The 18,267-nt window shown below is 43.4% G+C and overlaps 1 protein-coding gene and 1 long non-coding RNA gene across 13 annotated transcripts in view; one reads left to right on the forward strand and one right to left on the reverse strand.

The window, feature by feature from the left end:
• The window catches only part of LOC129762886 (phospholipid-transporting ATPase IF), a 30,211-nt gene extending 21,756 nt beyond the window's left edge, over positions 1-8,455 (forward strand). For 11 of the 12 annotated variants that reach the window (XM_055761529.1, XM_055761493.1, XM_055761556.1 and 8 more), the window contains 6 exons: positions 51-765; positions 819-1,456; positions 6,629-7,327; positions 7,391-7,536; positions 7,599-7,928; positions 8,014-8,455. In XM_055761529.1, coding sequence (XP_055617504.1) covers positions 51-765; positions 819-1,456; positions 6,629-7,327; positions 7,391-7,536; positions 7,599-7,928; positions 8,014-8,257 — 2,772 coding nt within the window. In that variant the 3' untranslated portion in view covers positions 8,258-8,455. The remainder of the gene's footprint in view (positions 1-50; positions 766-818; positions 1,457-6,628; positions 7,328-7,390; positions 7,537-7,598; positions 7,929-8,013) is intronic. The other variant, XM_055761523.1, reaches the window with a different exon arrangement.
• LOC129763005 (uncharacterized) overlaps positions 1-18,267 on the reverse strand; it is a 143,658-nt gene that overhangs the window by 62,318 nt on the left and 63,073 nt on the right. The gene's annotated exons all lie outside the window — the stretch shown is intronic.

Here is an 18,267-nt window from a genome sequence, read left to right on the forward strand (position 1 = left end):
GTGCGAACTGACAGAGGTTGCGAATAACCGAGAGACTGTGTTTATTTCAGCGTCAAGTGTATAATTTCTTCGAGGCATTGGCTGTCTGCCATACGGTTCAGGTGGCCGGCGACTACACCAACGAAAAGGATGATCCCGAGGCCGACAAGGATACCGAAGAAGATCAGGATCAGTTGGAGGAGCCAAACAATAATCGCACCGGACGGATTTTTTCCCACATTTCGGAAGAGATTGAAGCTAGTTTACCGGTTGAGCAGCTGTCGGACGAAACGGATTTCATCCAGTTGAGGCTCTTGCCAGCGCGCACACGCTCTCCAATTGCTCCTGTTGAGTCTGCTCCAAGTAATTACCAACTGAAAGCTCCCGTTCAGGGTGAGCTTCTTCGGACAGCGGACAGCTTGAGGCCATCGAGTGAAACGATTAACAGACGCTCGGGTGGTAGCATCTTCTCGCCGGGAGATAATCGCGTGCATCCGATCAGCTTGCAGATACCACCCTTCAGGCGTTCCCCTTCCAGTGCTTCTAATCGTTCCTCTAGGCCGCAGAGTTTGGTAGAGTCCACGAGCACTTCCGGGGAACACACGGAACAGCGCAATTGCTTTCAGAATGGCAGCAGTGGTCACCTGAACAGTTCGCTTCAATCGATGGAGCTCAAGCGGGCGATATCCGCCTACGAGGAGAAGTCTGAGCTGGACAAACCGTTGAAAACCCACCGCCGCACGCAGTCGCACATCCCACCCGGGATGGCAAACAAGCCGGACAGAGGTAAGCATTGACCATTCAGAAAGTAGTGATCGGAATCAGCGTTTTGTTTGTAGATTTCAGGTTAGGAAGAGGTGACGTTATGTTGCGCCGGAACCGCAGCTCGGTACGCTCTACGAGGGAGTACTATGCGGCTCCATCGTACACGGAGGCTTCTCTCCTCGAGCGACAGGAGTCGGTTGTGAAGCAGAAGGAAGTGCTTTCGTTCATAAGGAAAATGGACTATCAAGCATCCAGTCCGGACGAGAAGGCCCTGGTGGAGGCTTGTGCTATGATGGGTCTGGTGTACGTTGGTGACGATGCCGAAGTGATAAACATCAAGCTGAGAGAGTCGTGCGTCAAGCGGAACGTGAAATCCGTCTACGGAGAGGCTCCGAAGGAGGAGCTTGTGCGGTACCAAAGATTGGGAGTGCTGGAGTTCACCTCGGATCGGAAACGCATGAGCGTTATCGTGAGAGACGTCCAGAGCCAGATATGGTTGTACACCAAGGGTGCGGAGAGTCACGTACTGCCGCTGTGCACGAGGACGCCCTCCGGTTTGATAATTTCGACACAGAGACACATCAATGAGTTCGCTAAACAGGGGCTGAGAACATTGGCGGTGGCCAGGCGAAGACTCACACAGCTTGAGTATTCCAACTATAGGAACGAGCTAATACATGCGGCCAATTCGTTGACGGATAGACTTTCGAAGGTGGGTGAGTGAGTTCTGGCGAAGGGCCAATCGTATTGAAGAGCATGATGTTTTGTGCGCTCGTATATTGTGTGAAAAATTGTTGAGTTCTCCCAACGTCTTTTGTCAGCACCCGTCCGTATTATTGTTTTTTTTTCTGTGTAGAATTATTTTTAACCGGAATATAGGGAGTGTATCCAAATGTACATTTAACACGTTATTACACACAAAGGGGTGAACTTTGTTTTGTCGTGTAATCAGAGCACGCTTTGTTTGTCTATGTTTGTCAAAAATCGAAATACGAAATTTAGTCGTGGTCATTAAGTTGTTTTCGAAATGTCGCGGATTGATTTTGAAACTAAAAAGAAAATTCTGCACAATTGGTGCACCGAAAAGGGTGTTACATACCACAAAATAGGAAAAAAATCAAAGTTTGTCCAGAAAGTGTTGAACGAATCGCCGCAAAGTTCGATAATGAGTGTTCTTTCGAGGATCTCAGCAGATGTGGACGAAACCGGACCAAGTAATCCTGAATCGGACTGAAAAGTTGTAAATTTTATTCAGAAGAACTGCATCTATTCGTGATTTGTCCAAGAAGTTCAAAACCAGTGTTGGAATGATTCAGCGGATTAAACAGAAACATGGTCTAAAGTCCTATAAAAAGCAAAAAAGTGGCCAAACAAACACCGGAGCAGCAAGATCGCATCAAAACGCTAGCTCGAAAACTATTTGAGCGTATTTTGAACAATCCCAACCAGTGCATTCTCATGGATGACGAAACATACGTTAAAGAAGATTCCAGAACGCTGCCGGGACCTCTATTTTCTACCAAATCGATTGGAGAGAGTGTACCAATAACGGATACGACTGTAGCGATGAAAAAAATCGGCCAAAAAGTGCTCGTTTGGCAAGCCATTTGTACATGAGACATGCGATCGTGAACTTTTTTCACAAAAGGGACTATAAATGCTCAAATTTATGTGGAAGAATGCATAAAGAAGAGATTGCTTCCACTTTTTAGAAAGCAAGAGGTTCCTCCTCTATTCTGGGCGGATTTGGCGTAGTACATTATGTCAAATCCGCTCTACAATGGTTTTCGGAAAATAACATCATGTTCGTCGGAAACGACCTCAACCCACCAAACTGTCCCCAGCTGCGGCCAATTAAACGTTACTTGGCAATTATTAAGGCCACGTTGAAGAAGGAAGGTACAGTGTCTAAAAATATGTCAGAATTCAAGAAGAATTGGTCTGCAGCGTCCAGAAAGTGCACAAAGACTACTGAGCAGAATTAGATTTGGATTTTTTTTTTACGGATTTAAGGTTTGATAATTTTTTAGAAATCAACAAGAAGCTTGATTTTTTGTTTTCATTGCTTGGTAAACTTAATATTCTTTTATAAAGTTCACTTTTGTAAACACTTTCTGAATGTTTTCAGTTTTAGTTTGATGTTTGAAAGTTTAAGACTAATTTTCGATACACTCCTTTTAGGGGGTATAATGAAAATCTAAACCCTGAACGTGTAGGAAAAAATGAATGATTTTGAGTGCTTATAACTTGAGCATTTCTTAATAGATCTCAAAGATGTTTACATTAATTGATAGGAAATATTTCAACGCATCTATCACAACGAATTAAAGTTTATTTTTCTTGAGATAAACAATTGAATAATTGTGAAATGTCAAGCGTTATCCAAACATGTTAAGTGCCACGTTTTGATTGGTCAAATTGATGCTCCTCAAATGGTACCGACCAAAAGGAGCAACCAGAGTAACAGCGGAATACGTTATCCCCAAGGGGAAATCGACATCGCAAGCTGGTGGCACTTTTGTTCCTTATGCATATATGCATAACAGAATGAATGTGTTTCCCAAACACGGACTTCAAAACCAAGGAGTCTGAGAAAATCAGCATAGCAAATACAAGCAAGCTTCCGGGTACTTTCGAACTCGATTCCATTTGCACAGACCGGAATATGTTTCCCCAACACGGGCTACAAAACCGAGGAGCCTAGAAAACCTGTCATTACAGATACCAAAGGCGATTCAAGTTAGAATGCTCTATAGTATAAAAAATTAAGTTGAAGTTATTGATTCATGCAAGTCGGGGGTACTTTTGTATACGAATGCATTTTTGTACTTTGTACAAAACGAACTACAGAAGCGGGTACGAACCAACACTCATCCAAACAATAATGCCGACGGCCGGTAAACAAATAAGTGAAATCGAATCAGATGTAACAAAGAAATTTTGTATATAAATGGACTAAGGAATGGAAGCAATGGTTCTGCTATTTCTGCTTCAGATAAGAGTTCTATTGAATTACTGAAAGTAAAGATGGAGAAATATCTGGGTTAGGACTATGAGGTTAAAATACCGGAAAATTAAAACCGACGAACAAAATAATTGCAATAAAAACATGAAATATAATAAATACAGTGCGGTCATAGGGGTCAACGGGGAATCGTACGCGAAGTAAATGGAAAAGAAATCAGTATTTTTGTGGATTCGAGCAATGCTAAATTGTTGATGAATTAATGATTCCAAAATTCTTCAGATGCTGTGAATATGGGCATGGAATAGCTGATTGCAATGGTAAATTCGGTGTGACCCAAAATGCGGTGAAAATCACCAGTTTAAAGACTGTAAATCTGATGGAGTCCAATGTCCAAGAGACAAGTTCTTGAGTTAAGTGAACTGTGTCCTGAGGACTTTCCTCAACGCGGGGAACAAGGTACGCACGATCAACACATTCGCGATTCCCCTGCTGATCTTCAGTTTTGGTGCAGTCAAGTGGAGCAAAACTGATCTAGAATACCTTTAGAGGAGGATGAGGAAAGCGTCGTCGAAGAATTAGGGAAGCAGGACCTTTCATTCGACACACATTCCCGAAATCCAAGGGGTGGTCAAAGTCATGATATTGAGATGCGATAGACAAACTTCACGAAGATTTATGCTTGAATGCCCTCAATGGATGTCAGCCGGCCAGCGTATTAAATACTGCATGCTCACGTTAATATTCAAGATGACTAACGGGTTGACACCGAATTATTTACACAACACAATAACTCATGGAAGAGATATGCACCAGAATCAATTTTTTCAAAAGGTTATAAACTATACAACACACTTGTTTTTGTTTTGTCTTAGGGCAATGGTTATAACGGTATTTCATTTGTTTTCAATTGTTTATTTTCTGAGTTGAGTTGATAATATGAAGGGTCTGAAGTGCTGACTTGAATTGAGCTTGCGGATGCTCAGCTGTGTGGACTCGATAACGATCACATTAGTACACTCAAACTAGCGTTGGCAGAAAACATTTCATCTTTGGCAGAAATGATGCTTCAAAATGGTTTGTATGTATGCGAGCAGACATCTCTTTCTGTTTTCTTTTCTCTTTTCATTTGGGATTGTGCCAAAAAAAAGGCCGACCGACTGGAATACAAAGATTTTTTACACGACCACGCTATCCACATGGCTAATGATACATCAGCAGTTTTTCAGCAAATATGTGATAATATTGCACCTGATTATATAATGAAGTTGGAAAGTGTTTTCTAAGAGTAAAAAAAGAGCGCATGAAGGAGAACAATATCTATCTCGGTTTGGGCCGTGTATTTGGCAAGGTATGCGGAAAGCTTATTTGTCTTTTGTTTCGCTCGCTCGTATTAATCTTATATTGCTGTACCATGTATTTTATACAAATGCTTACCCGTATTTGTGAGTCATGACATTTTCTGTTATGTTATGTCTCATTTAATGTATAAAGGTATAGGGTATAGGGTCAAAAAGTTAATCAAAATTAGATTCTATGCCTGTGGCACAAGCAGGTCATTTTGTTTTAATATTATCTTGTTTACTAGTTCAGATTGAGCTGAGCTTGAGCTTGAGCTTGGGTAGACTGTACAATTCGTAGTTGCTCTCCGTGATTGACCTGAACCAATCAAATTGCACAAAGAACACACAGAACACACACAATGACGCTTGGGACTAGCAAATCATTCTCGCTGTGCAATTTTCGGCGATTCGAGCTTTAAATGGTCAATAACGACGCCGGCCACGTCCTTACAGTCACCAGGGGAAGGGAAGGAATGTTAGTATGATATCCGCCGCTCGAAGGCCAGAAGGGTCACCTCTATAGCGTGGATCCCTAGCGTTTATCATGGGAGGGATAGTTGTTAGTGGGAGAGGTAAGAATCACGATTCACTGCGGTAAGTGATATGATTATGTAAACGTGAACTGACGACCACTTGACAAAACCGAATTCCAAAGATCTCATGAGTCAGAACGCACGGTAGAGATTATCTTTAGGTATCCTAATTGGATCGGCTATATATTCTGTTATTTATCACGCGTACTTTCATCGAGCTCCAATCACAACGGCCTAGAGTTACCTTTGGGAAACCTGAGAAGGAAGCCGAGAGAACTCGACTTAAATCAATAAGACCAACGATATATTCCGTTAATTATCGCGAATACTCTTTTTTGAATTCCAATCACAACTACGGAAATTTATCTTTGGTAAACCTGAGAAGGTAACCGATAGAATTTCTTCGAACGTATAAAATATATATTTGTATATATATATATATTTGAAATGAAAAATAAAAACACTGACTGTGATATTTACACTCCGAAACACACACCTCGCACTTGCAAAGTGAAAAAATTCAACCACTAGAGTTCATATAGACATAAGATGAAGCTAAATCGTTTGCATCAATATTACACACACGCGTCGACAAGGGAACTACATCACGGAACAAATTGCACGACGACTGGTTAACACAACGAAACGGAAAGTTTTCACCAACACAAACGAACTGGAAAAAATGGCTTCGTTCGTTTCAGTTTACAAATTTTTGTTTCCTATTTATTATCCATGCAGTGAATTTAATAAAATCTCACTGCTTCCGAATTCACTAGAAGCACACAAAGCACACTTTTTAGCCATTTCCATAATCATAGATTATTAAAAACACAATCAATCGGAAATGACGAAACGGAGCAGAAGCGCGCACATCTTGTCCATTACGTTGCTCAATCCGAACTCCCTTGTTTACTAGTTCAGATTGATGATACAAAAGTAAATTCTTATAACTAATTGTCTTAAAGATAACGTGTTCGGCTCAAACCTTTGTAGGGGAATGAGATGGAACCAATCATTGAAAGAACATCTCTCAATGCTTTCAGGTCGAGGAGTGCCAGCGCAAGATCGAAACCGGTCTAGAGCTGCTAGGTGCCACCGCAGTGGAGGACGCTCTGCAGGACGACATCCGGGACACGTTGGAGTCCCTGCGGAAGGCTGGTGTCAAGGTGTGGGTTCTAACCGGTGACAAGGTGGAAACCGCCCTTAATATCGCCCTCAGCTGCGGTCACATACCGGAGAGCGCCTTCCGATATTTTGTGACCGAGTGTACGACCACGGAACAAGTTCAGCAGCACTTCGATGTGTTCTCGTTCGAAATGTTCCGCGCACCGGAACGGGAGTATGCGCTGCTTATTGACGGGTCGAGTTTAGCCATAGCGCTGCGAGATATGAAGGAGGTGTTCAGGGATGTGTCGATCAAGTGCCGAGCGGTGCTGTGCTGCCGGTTGAGTCCACTGCAGAAGTGTGAGGTTGTGCAGCTGATGAAAACGGTCGACAGTGCACCGGTGACGGCTGCCATCGGGGATGGGGCGAACGATGTGTCGATGATCCAGGAGGCCCACGTCGGGGTGGGTATCGTGGGAAAGGAGGGTCGACAGGCGGCTCGGTGTGCGGATTATGCGTTGGCAAAGTTCTGTATGATCAAGAAGTTGCTGCTCGTGCACGGCCATTTCTTTTCTACGAGGCTTGCCGTTCTGGTGTTGTACTTCTTCTACAAAAATATGATATTCATGGGAATACAGGTAGTTCGTCTGTACACGCGTTATATAAGGTCGTGCATGCTATGATGATCACTTCTTCCGCAGTTCTACTTTCAAATCCACAGCATGTTCTCATCGCAGTCGGTATACGATTCGGTGTTCCTTATGCTGTACAACGTACTCTACACATCGCTTCCCGTGCTCGTTCTGGCACTAACCGAGAAACCGTACACCGAGGAAGTCCTGATGAAGTAAGCTAGACGCTGAACCCTCCAAACTCGGATGACATTTGTAACATTCATTATCTTTCCAGGGAACCTTCGCTGTATCAGCGAGTTGCTGGCAACAAGCAGTACGCTTGGAAGTACTTCATCGGGTGGATGCTGCTGGCGGTCTACCACTCCCTGATTATCTACTTCTTCTGTTGGACCATTTGGGGGAACAATTCGGCGATTTACGCCTGGTGGCCATCGACGGCGAATTTCGCTTGCTTCGGAACGATAATGATCCACAACGTGGTGGTGCTGGCGAACCTCAAGCTGCTCCTGGAGGCTATCTACCGGAGCTACGCCTTCATAGCCACCATCATGTTGTCGATATTCGGCTTCATGGGAACCACCTTCATTTACAACCTGCTCAATGTGTAAGATATTCCCGCGTGCTGTCTTTCGTGTTTGTGCTCGTCCGCGTGTAATTTGTTTTCTCCTGTGCGGCTGTTGAAACAACAGTTTCGGGTTTATTTCCAGGTCCTACGACGGAGACATGTTGCAGGTGTACAACAACCTGCTTTCGTCGATGACGTTCTGGTTGCTGTGTTTACTGATACTGGTGGCGGCCTTCATTCCGGACTTTACGCTGTTCGCTGGGCGGTCGCTTGGTGTCAAAATCGGTCACATTTTCCCGGGTGGAGCCAAATATAGGAAAGCCCTCTTCCAGCGAAGAAATCGCGGTGTCACCAGTACGTACTTGTGAAGGGGAACAACACGGTGTTCATTTTCCGTGGGAGTTTTGTTTTTCTTTTAATTTAGCATGACATGCTAACGTGCCAAGTTAGGTTAGGTGTCTTTGTACGTGTGCCTTAAATTATTTTCACATTTAGCCGTAAGTCGAGAGTTCCTTCAGAGCAAAACCAAGAGTTACCAGTATTTTTAGCTGTATATATTTACATGTTTTTATGAAACCTTTACAATCGGTTCTCGATTGCATCCCTAATCGTGGCATTATTCCGAAAGAACGTTCCCGCTAATCGCGAATCACTCTAAACATTTGTGCCACACGACACAATCGATGCAACTCGTGGCACCACTTTATTGCTTCACATTGGATTAACATAATGTTCGAGTGGCACGCTATCGTCACGCCGTCACCCGAGCTGTGCGGAAGAGGAGTGGCGGCAGCAGGAAGCAGCAACAAGCAGCGATACAAAAATAAAATGTCCTGCTCTCACGGCAGTTGTGTCCTGTTGCCGAAGCTGTGACGCACAGTCTCAACACAGCTGTGTTTAGTTGAGGTGAAAACAGAACACGCAACATGTGCTTTTTGAATCAATATCAACAAGCGAGCCGTGAATGAGTGATACGGCGTGGAAGTCACTCACACGAGAGAGAGAGAGAGCTCTCTGTTTCTCTTTGAGTTACCAGGAGTAAAGGGACTCCCATGTTGCAACCATTAATGGTGGTTACATGAAAAGCTTCGGGAGTCTATCGTTTCACTTCTAGCGTGAGCATGTGGACTGCCCGAAACATTGAATACAGTGCTGCCAGCCCGACTGGAATGGTGCTAATGTAACAATCATGTTTCTCTGATGACATCTAGCTATAGCATTTTGTTTTCATGTAGCGGTTAGAGGCGAATGAACTTCAAAGTGGCTTTAATCTTAAAAACAAAAAAAAGAAAGAAAGAATGTAGCGGTCTCACAGAATTATCAGCATATAGGGAAGGACAGGGAAAGACGCTCATCTTAAGCAAAACAGGACGAACATTTTTATTACATACTAGTTGACCCGGCAAACTTCGTCCCGCCCAAAATTTATTTTTCGTTATTACATCCACGTTTTCTTACTGAGCGCTGTTCATGGGTTCAATCGCAAAATTATTCATTGATTGATCTTATAACCCGCTCAGCTTTTGAGACGTGCAGACGTATTTTTTCGATTGCGCTTATCTCAATTGAAGTACCCACCGTTGAAAATTTCAATATTATACTGTGCCGCGTCGCGTGATAAGTGTTCCGCGATGAGGCGAGAAAACACATACAAAATTGATTATTCGCAAATCGCCGTGAAGCCGTCAGTCGAGAAACTTTTTGGTTTCTGCCGTTCGGTTCTCGGGTTGAAGAGGGAAGAAATCAAAAGACTTCAGTGCCATAGAGGTGATGCATGTGCGTTCGTTAAGGTCAGTGACCTGACACTCGCCCAAAAAATCGTTGACGAACATGACGGGAAACATGAAGTGGAAAATGAGGGAAAAAAACAGAAACTCATTATCACATTGGTAGACGGTAGTGTTGAAGTGCGTGTTCACGATCTCCCCGAAGATGTGCCGGAAAAAAAATGTCGTCAATTTTCTAACCCAATACGGAGAAGTATTCTCGATTCGCGAGGTGTCGTGGGGCGAGAACACCGAAGCCGAAGGCATACCACTCGGTATCTGGTCTGCCCGTATGCTAGTGAAACGTAACATTGACTCTTGGGTCACCATCGACGGAGAGCAAGCGTTCGTGGTATACAAGGGACAGCTTCAATCTTGCCGCCACTGCAAGGAACAAGCGCACACTGGCATATCATGTGCCCAGAACAAAAAGCTACCGTTTCAAATGAGCTACGCGAACGTGACGAAGCAGACTAATAGGTCCACCACCGGTCAACAACCCAGAAAATCAGCTGGTGCGAGACCACCAAATACGAAGGTAGTCGGTCATAAGTCCACCGTGCCCCCACTGTCATCACAGACAGTTTTTCCAGAACTGCCGAGTGTTGCGAGCCAGCCTGAACCCTCAGGTTCGAAATCAAATCAAAACAGCCAATCCGAGATCGCTCCCGGCACGAAAACGAACCCAAGCAGTCAGCCGGTAGCTCAAATACAACGCACTAAGTCCTCAACGTCTTTACTAGCACCACCACAAGCCGTCGTGGCCGTAGACGATTTCTTCAGAAAACCAGCGCTGCGTTCGCAGAGCAAGCAATGGTAACGAAATTGACGACTCTACCACATCTATGAGTAGCAGACAAAACCGAGGACGACCAGCTGGAAAGAAATTCCGCCGAGATGACACCGACGACGATAGGAGTGAGGTAACAATAATTTAAATGGCCCTCACATCGTACAACATCTCTTCCATCAACATCGCTACCATCACAAACCCCACGAAACTAAACGCGCTACGAAACTTCGTCAATAGGCAAAGCCTCGACATCGTGTGTCTGCAAGAAGTAGAGAACGGACAGCTCTCCTTACCCGGCTACATGGTTTTTTCAATGTAGACCACTCGAGAAGGGGAACAGCTATCGCTCTGAAGGAGCACATACAAGTCACTCACGTCGAGAGAAGCCTGGACAGCCGGCTGATTGCGCTGCGAGTGCAAGACACCACGATTTGTAATATATACGCTCCCTCCGGATCTTCGCAACGCGCCGCTCGGGAGAATTTCTTCCACGAAACGCTTCCCTACTGTCTTCGTCATCACACCACGAATGTAATCTTGGCAGGCGACTTTAATTGTGTGCTTCGAACATGCGATTCAAGCAGCCCGAATACGAGTATCGCTCTCAAAGCTGCTGTCCAACAACTACAGCTGCTTGATGTATGGGAGAAACTGTGTCCGCGTGATAATGGTTTCACGTACGTCTGTCGCAACGCTCAGTCGCGCCTGGATCGCATATATGTCAGCAGCGGTCTGCGCGATCATTTGCGAGTAGCACATGCCCATGTATGTTCGTTCACTGATCACAAAGCGCTGACACTTCGAATATGCCTTCCCCATCTTGGACCAGAGCATGGCCGTGGTTTTTGGTCCTTAAGACCATATCTTCTGACCGATGAGAACGTTGCAGAATTCCAGCACCAGTGGCAGTTCTGGCCCCGGCAACGCAGGAATTATGGCTCTTGGATTGAATGGTGGATCGCGTTCGCCAAACCAAAAATCAAACAATTTTTCAAATGGAAGTCTCGAGCCGTCTTTGATGATTTCCACAGAGAACATCAGTTCCTGCCCGATACTACGCACTGGGGATCATTGAAACATTGCCCATCGACCACTATTTTATTTTTTCAGACAGTCTCAGCTCATTAGAGGCAATCCGCTCAATGAAGGTTGATAAACGCTCATCTTATTTCCTAACAAGAATAAGACAACTATTGAGTGTTTTGGTCGAAAAATTATTCAAGATTACCTTAGCATGGGTTCCCTCTCATTGCTCGATTCCGGGGAATGAGAAAGCGGACTCGCTAGCTAAGGTGGGCGCTTCAGAAGGCACTCTTTTGGAAAGACAAATTGCTTATAACGATTTTTTTCACATTCCTCGTCAGGACACACTCGTTAGTTGGCAGCGCATGTGGAGTGAAGATGAGTTCGGTCGCTGGTTACACACGATTATCCCTAAGGTTTCGATGAAAGCTTGGTTTAAGGGATTGAATATAGGTCGTGATTTCATTCGCGTTATATCTCGGCTTATGTCCAATCACTACAACCTAAACGCGCATCTCTATCGCATTGGGCTCGCAGCAAACAATCTTTGTGATTGTGGCGATGGCTACCACGACATCGAGCATATTGTCTGGTCGTGTATCCGGTTCCATGCTGCTCGCTCTCAGCTCTCTAGAGCACTGAGAGCAAAAGGCAGACAATCGGATATCCCCGTCCGGGATATCTTAGGTAGCCGTGATCCTGATCTTCTGCTTCATCTATACCTGTTCCTCAGAAACGCCGATGTCAACGTTTAATGATGTTTCCTTCGTTGTGTCCCCGTTTCATATCCCTCCTATCCGATCGATAAACTTTTACTAAGTCGCGGCAATACATACACACACTCTTTACAGACACTCGGGCCAAAGGTTGTGCAGTCCACTGATCATTCAACAAGAGCCAAAGGTTGTACCGCTCATGACAACTCTACACGAACTGATGATTGCGCCGGCTAGTGACCATTCTATCCTGGATTCCTCGAGTCGAGAAAGACGCACCACGCTAGATATGAGGTACAGACTAGGGGGGCGTTGCTGATTAATGGTCAGCTGCATCCCAATAGGAAGTATCCCGTGTCGGGCACACGTACAGAACATTGGAGACCGCAACATCCGTATTACGAAAACACTTGTAATACTAACCTCGAGCCAACCGCGAGTAATCGGTTACATATTACTAACATAGATAATAAGAAAATTTGTATTGAACTCCCGGCCCCGTGAGGCTAACGCCATATGAGCCTTTATAAAAATATATATTTTGGAAAAAAAAAAAAAAAAAAATCAGTTCCTCTACAGTGAGCTGCGGCAAGCGTACGATGGGTACTACCAGCACCCAGAAATGTTGACCACTATCAACTAGAGATGTGCCATCCGCTCATGAGCTGTTCCGAAGAATCGACTCTTTGAAGTGAGTTGACGCGGAACAGCTCGCAAAAAAAATCAAACAGCTCTTCAGCTCACTTTGATGATGATGAAGGAGAGAAAAGAGCTGTAGAATTGAAGAGAGTGTGTGAGCTGTAAGATTCAAATGAACTGACCGTCTCTCGCTCTTCGTGTTAAGACATCAGTTTAGTTTCATTTGTCCCTCGTCTTTTCAACTGTTATATTCGCGTTGACGGCATTGAGCTTTGTTTACCAGTTTAGGGGGCGCCAAAAATAATAATTGGCTCTCAGGCAGAATGAACACGTTTTTAAAATTCAAATTATTAATGAAAATTAACTTCTGTGTATCAAATGAGTATTCTATTTCAATGAAAAAAACACTTTGTTTGCAGACGGTGCAAAAATCTCATAAGATTTTTTTTTTTTGAAGAAAAATTTCTATTGTAATGTAAAGCCTCAGTAAAAATGTCGGAAATGTTGTACTCGCCGAGTCTGTTGTAAATAATAGTCTGGAATACGTGTTTCAAGTAATTAATAATATGGTGTGAAAAATTTCATTTGAATTTTAACATTTTCAAACTGGCTTCGTGGCTATCGAGTTTGGGACCCAAATTGAAAGTCGGCACTGACAACTGAGCTGAAAAGCTGTTCATAAAGAACAGCTCATTTAGATGAGCTGATATGATCAGAGCTGTTCATCATGATGAGCTGATTTGCACACCTCTACTATCAACCGACTTAAAGGCGAAATGCTAGCGCTTCAACGGAGATTCTCTCACACCTTCATGAGGATAAACGAAACGCACGTGGCGGGAGAACCTATATCGATATTTCAGTTGGGGGAAAGACGGAGAAAGAAAACCATCATCACGCAACTGCAGACAGAGCAGGATGAAACGATAACAAATCCACGAACGATTGAGGCGCACATGGTCACCTACTTCTCGACACTCTATTCTGAGGTGGCGAGAGGGGAAAATGAGAACAGCTTCGTCTGCGAAAATATTGTTCCGTCGAACGACGAAGTCATAAAGAGAAATATTACGACAGAGGAAATCTGGTCTACAATAAAAACGAGCGCACCCCGAAAGTCCCCTGGCTGCGACGGTATTCCCAGAGAATTTTACCACCGCATGTTCGATGTCATCCACCGCGAGTTGAACTTGCTGTTAAATGAGGCGCTCAGCGGCAATGTTCCTCCAGCCTTCGTGGAGGGCATCATAGTGTTGGTAAAGAAAAGAGGCGGCGATAACACAGCCCGATCATACCGTCCGATCTCTCTGCTCAACAGCGATTACAAGCTGTTCTCCCGTATCCTCAAAACCAGACTGGAGCGGGTGATGAGAGAACACCACGTTTGTTTGTTTCTTTGTTTTTAAGAGGCTTTAAACTTTGCAGTTCATTCGCCTCCAATACACCACGTTATAAGCGATGGGCAGAAATGCTCGAACTCGGAGCACAACATCTTCCAAGCTACTCTCGCTCTGAAAGATCGGATAGCGAGTCTTCGATATCACCGACGTGCAGGAAAGCTAATCAGCTTCGACCTCGACCATGCGTTCGATCGGGTCCGACATTCTTTCCTCTTCGAGACCATGCGATCGCTCGGCTTCAACCCCGACATCATTGCTCTGCTATCCTGCATTATCAGTCGATCCACTTCTCGACTTTTAATTAATGGACATCTCTCTCGTCCGTTTGAGATCCAGCGATCGGTGCGACAGGGGGACCCGTTGTCAATGCACCTCTTCGTACTATACCTACATCCTCTGGTATGCAGGCTTGAACATGTGTGCGAAAGCGATCTGCTGGTGGCGTATGCAGATGACATCAGTGTGATCGTCACATCGGCAAGTCAAATCGAAGTTATGAATGGGCTGTTTACTCGCTTCGAGAGGGCTGCCGGGGCAAAACTGAACCTAAGTAAAACTGTGGCTGTTGACGTCGGTTTTTGTGAAGGTGAAACTATCAACACCCAATGGCTGCAAACAGCCCATGTTGTCAAAATCTTAGGTGTTATTTTCACAAATTCCATACAACAGATGACAACTTTGAATTGGAGCGCGCTGGTGGGGAAATTTTCGCAGCAAATGTGGCTGCATTCTCTGCGCACGCTAACGCTGCATCAGAAAATCATCATGCTGAATACGTTTGGCACTTCCAAGATATGGTACATTGCGTCCATATTACCACCGTTGGGTATACATTCAGCGAAGTTAACATCAACGATGGGAATATTTCTGTGGAGAGGAATAGTTGCCCGTCTCCCGATGATGCAGCTGGCGCGTAGCATAGAAGAAGGAGGCCTGAAGCTGCAACTACCAGCGCTAAAATGCAAATCACTTGCAATAAACCGACATCTGCGAGAAATCGAATCCCTTCCTTTCTACAAATCCCTTCTATTCCACGCAAATCCCCGTCCAAGAATCCCAATAGATCTTCCCGACCTTAAAACAATTCTAGCAAACCTATCCCAAATTCCCCACCAAATCCTACAAAACCCTTCCGTCGGTGCAATCCACCAGCTCTTCATCAAGCGAACTGAATTGCCAAGGGTGGAACGGAACAGTCCAACAGTGAACTGGCCACGCACATGGCGAAACATTGCCTCGAGAAAGCTTACTTCAACACAGCGAACTAACTTATACTTACTTGTGAACGAAAAAATTGAGCACCGAAAATTGCTTTTCGTGATGCAGCGAGTTGACAACGAAAGCTGTGAACATTACGGAAACCGATGTACTGAAACCCTCATTCACAAATTCTGCACATGTGTTCGAGTTGGACCGGCTTGGATGGCTTTCCAGCAAAAAATTTCGGACATCCTAGGTGAATGGAGAAGGCTTGATTTCGAGGACCTGGTTAAACCTGCTTTAGCAGGAATAGACAAATCACGAAGAGAGAAAATTCTCAAACTTTTCATTAGTTACATATGTTTTGTAAATGAATGCAACGGAAGAATTAATGTAGCTGAATTAAACTTTCAATTAGATCTAGAAGTTTGACGAAATGTTAGAACACACAAAATTTGTACAAGTATGACAGAAAAATAAAACTATTTTTACAAAAAAAAAAATCTTCTAATCTACCCTTTAAAATTACCTTTTACTATAAAATTCCTAGCACTTCTACCAAAACTCGACATTATAATATCAGCTTATTTTCAGACACAATTCTCGTTCAAAATCGTTCAACCACTTGCAAATAACATGTTTCTCCGTTACGTTACATGCCAAAGTTGGTTTTATTTGCTTGATTAATTCTCGAGTAATGCAGAAATTTATGTTTAATTTGTATGGCAGCCCCCTCTTAGAGGGGGGGGGGGGGGTTTGGTCTTGTAGTGTCTAACCACCACAGAATCATTTATTGTACCCTTAAGCCTCCATATGCCTAATTTGGTTTCATTTGCTTGATTAATTCGCGAGTAATGCAGAAATTTGTGCTTCGTTTGTATGGCAGCCAAACCCCCCCTCTCCCCCCAGGAGAGGGGGGGGGGTATCTAACCACCATAGAATCATTTACTGCACCCTAAAACCTCCGCACGGCAAATTTCGTTCCATTTGCTTCATTAATACTCGAGAAATTTAGAAATTTGTGTTTCATATGTATGATACCCCCCTCTCAGAGAGAGGGGAGGGGTCTCAAACTATCACGAAAATAAGGTCAATTCATGCATTGTGATAGATTATGTTCTTCGTTACAAGTAAATTTAATGACAGTCCTTTTACGTTTGGTATGATGCCTAGGACAAAACAAGTGAACGGAAGAATATTCAAACTATTTTTTTATTTAATGTTTCCTTCTGAAGTTTGCATCTCTCAAGTGTACGTATTTCTCGAACTGCAAATTTGCTTGATTTGATGAACTTCAGGCACTCAGTTTCGATTTTGACATGTACGTCGAACGCATATTGTTTAATAAACAGGCGTCATCGCAGCAATTGGTTATCAACATCTTGCCTGATCATCAAATGGTATGCGTAGGAATTCAGCGAGCAGAAGATATGAAGGCATATCCTTTAATGCAATCTTGAATAACCGATCCAAAGCGTGGTGTTCGTACCTGCTTTTGTAATCCGTGTTAGGAAAACACTTTTCGGAGTGCAAAAAAAAACATGCGAGTGCAGAAGTATCCCCGGAAGACCGTTTTAAGTAAACATATTCTAGTTTGCACAAAGGTAAGCGAGTACAAAAGTACTCGCAGTTTGCATTTATTTGATGAGCCGATTTCACATTTCTGTCGGAACAAAAATGTCCCCGACTTGCATGAATTTGCAATGCCAATTTCCTCAGACACCTTGGTTCAAATGTCTGTGTTGGGGAAACACATTTCAGTCGGAACAAAAATACCCCCAACTTCCATGTATTTGCAATGCCGATTTCCCCAAGCTCCATGGATTTGAAGTCTGTGTTAGCGAAACACATTTCAGTCGGAACAAAAATACCCACGATTTCCATGTATTTCCAATGCCGATCTCTCCAACGCTGCTTGATTTTGAAGTCTGTGTTAGGGAACACATTTCGGTGAGAACAAAAGTCCCCATACTTTCATGTATTTGCAATGCCGATTTTCCCAAAGTTGCTTGGTTTTGATGGCTGTGTTAGGGAAACCGTAGATTGGGCCAATCAAAATCAGGCAGCTAGGGCGTTTAGATAACGCTTAACATTTTAAAGTTATTCAATTGTTTATCTAATGAAAAATTACATTTTATTAATTGCGATAGAAGCGTAGAAATATTCCCTATGAATTGATGCAAACATCTTTCCGATCCAGTAAGAAATGTTCGAGTGATAAGCAATCGGAATCTTTCATTTTTTCCTGCATGTTCTGTGTTTAGGTTTTCATTTTACCCCCCATATACTCCGGTTAGACGTAGTCCCACGTCAAAAAAAATTGAGGAAAAAAGCACAGAGCGTAAAAAAATGGAATTTGAAAAGAATTGAAGGGATTATTGGAAGGGAGATTGATTAGAACAATAACTTACGAATCAAAACCATTGAATAAACAATCGTTTAACGGAAACGAACAGCAGATATTTAAACTCAAGCAAGGATTCAAAAACGTGAGGGATTGTAGAGTTGCATTGAATAGGAAGTCATTTGGCAATCATTGAACAGCATTGTAGGATAGGAGAAAATATCAAAATTGATCTGAACAGAGTCTAATTAAAACAGACTAAATATTATCGAATAAACAACGGTGAAATAGTAATACGATTTATTACAGACGATATCAAAAGGACAAAAACTCATATTAAAAGTGGATAGAAAGATAGACACAAAAGTAATTAGAAAACTGCTACAACGAAATGTAAACGAATTGCACTAATCAAATGCGCACATTTTGAAATTTTTAATTGTCTATTTAATTTATGTCTTCTTGTCAAGAAACTTTCCGAATCTTTCTGTTCCAAT

The sequence above is a fragment of the Toxorhynchites rutilus genome, chromosome 1 (genome assembly GCF_029784135.1).
Source record: "Toxorhynchites rutilus septentrionalis strain SRP chromosome 1, ASM2978413v1, whole genome shotgun sequence".
NCBI classification, from domain to species: domain Eukaryota; kingdom Metazoa; phylum Arthropoda; class Insecta; order Diptera; family Culicidae; genus Toxorhynchites; species Toxorhynchites rutilus.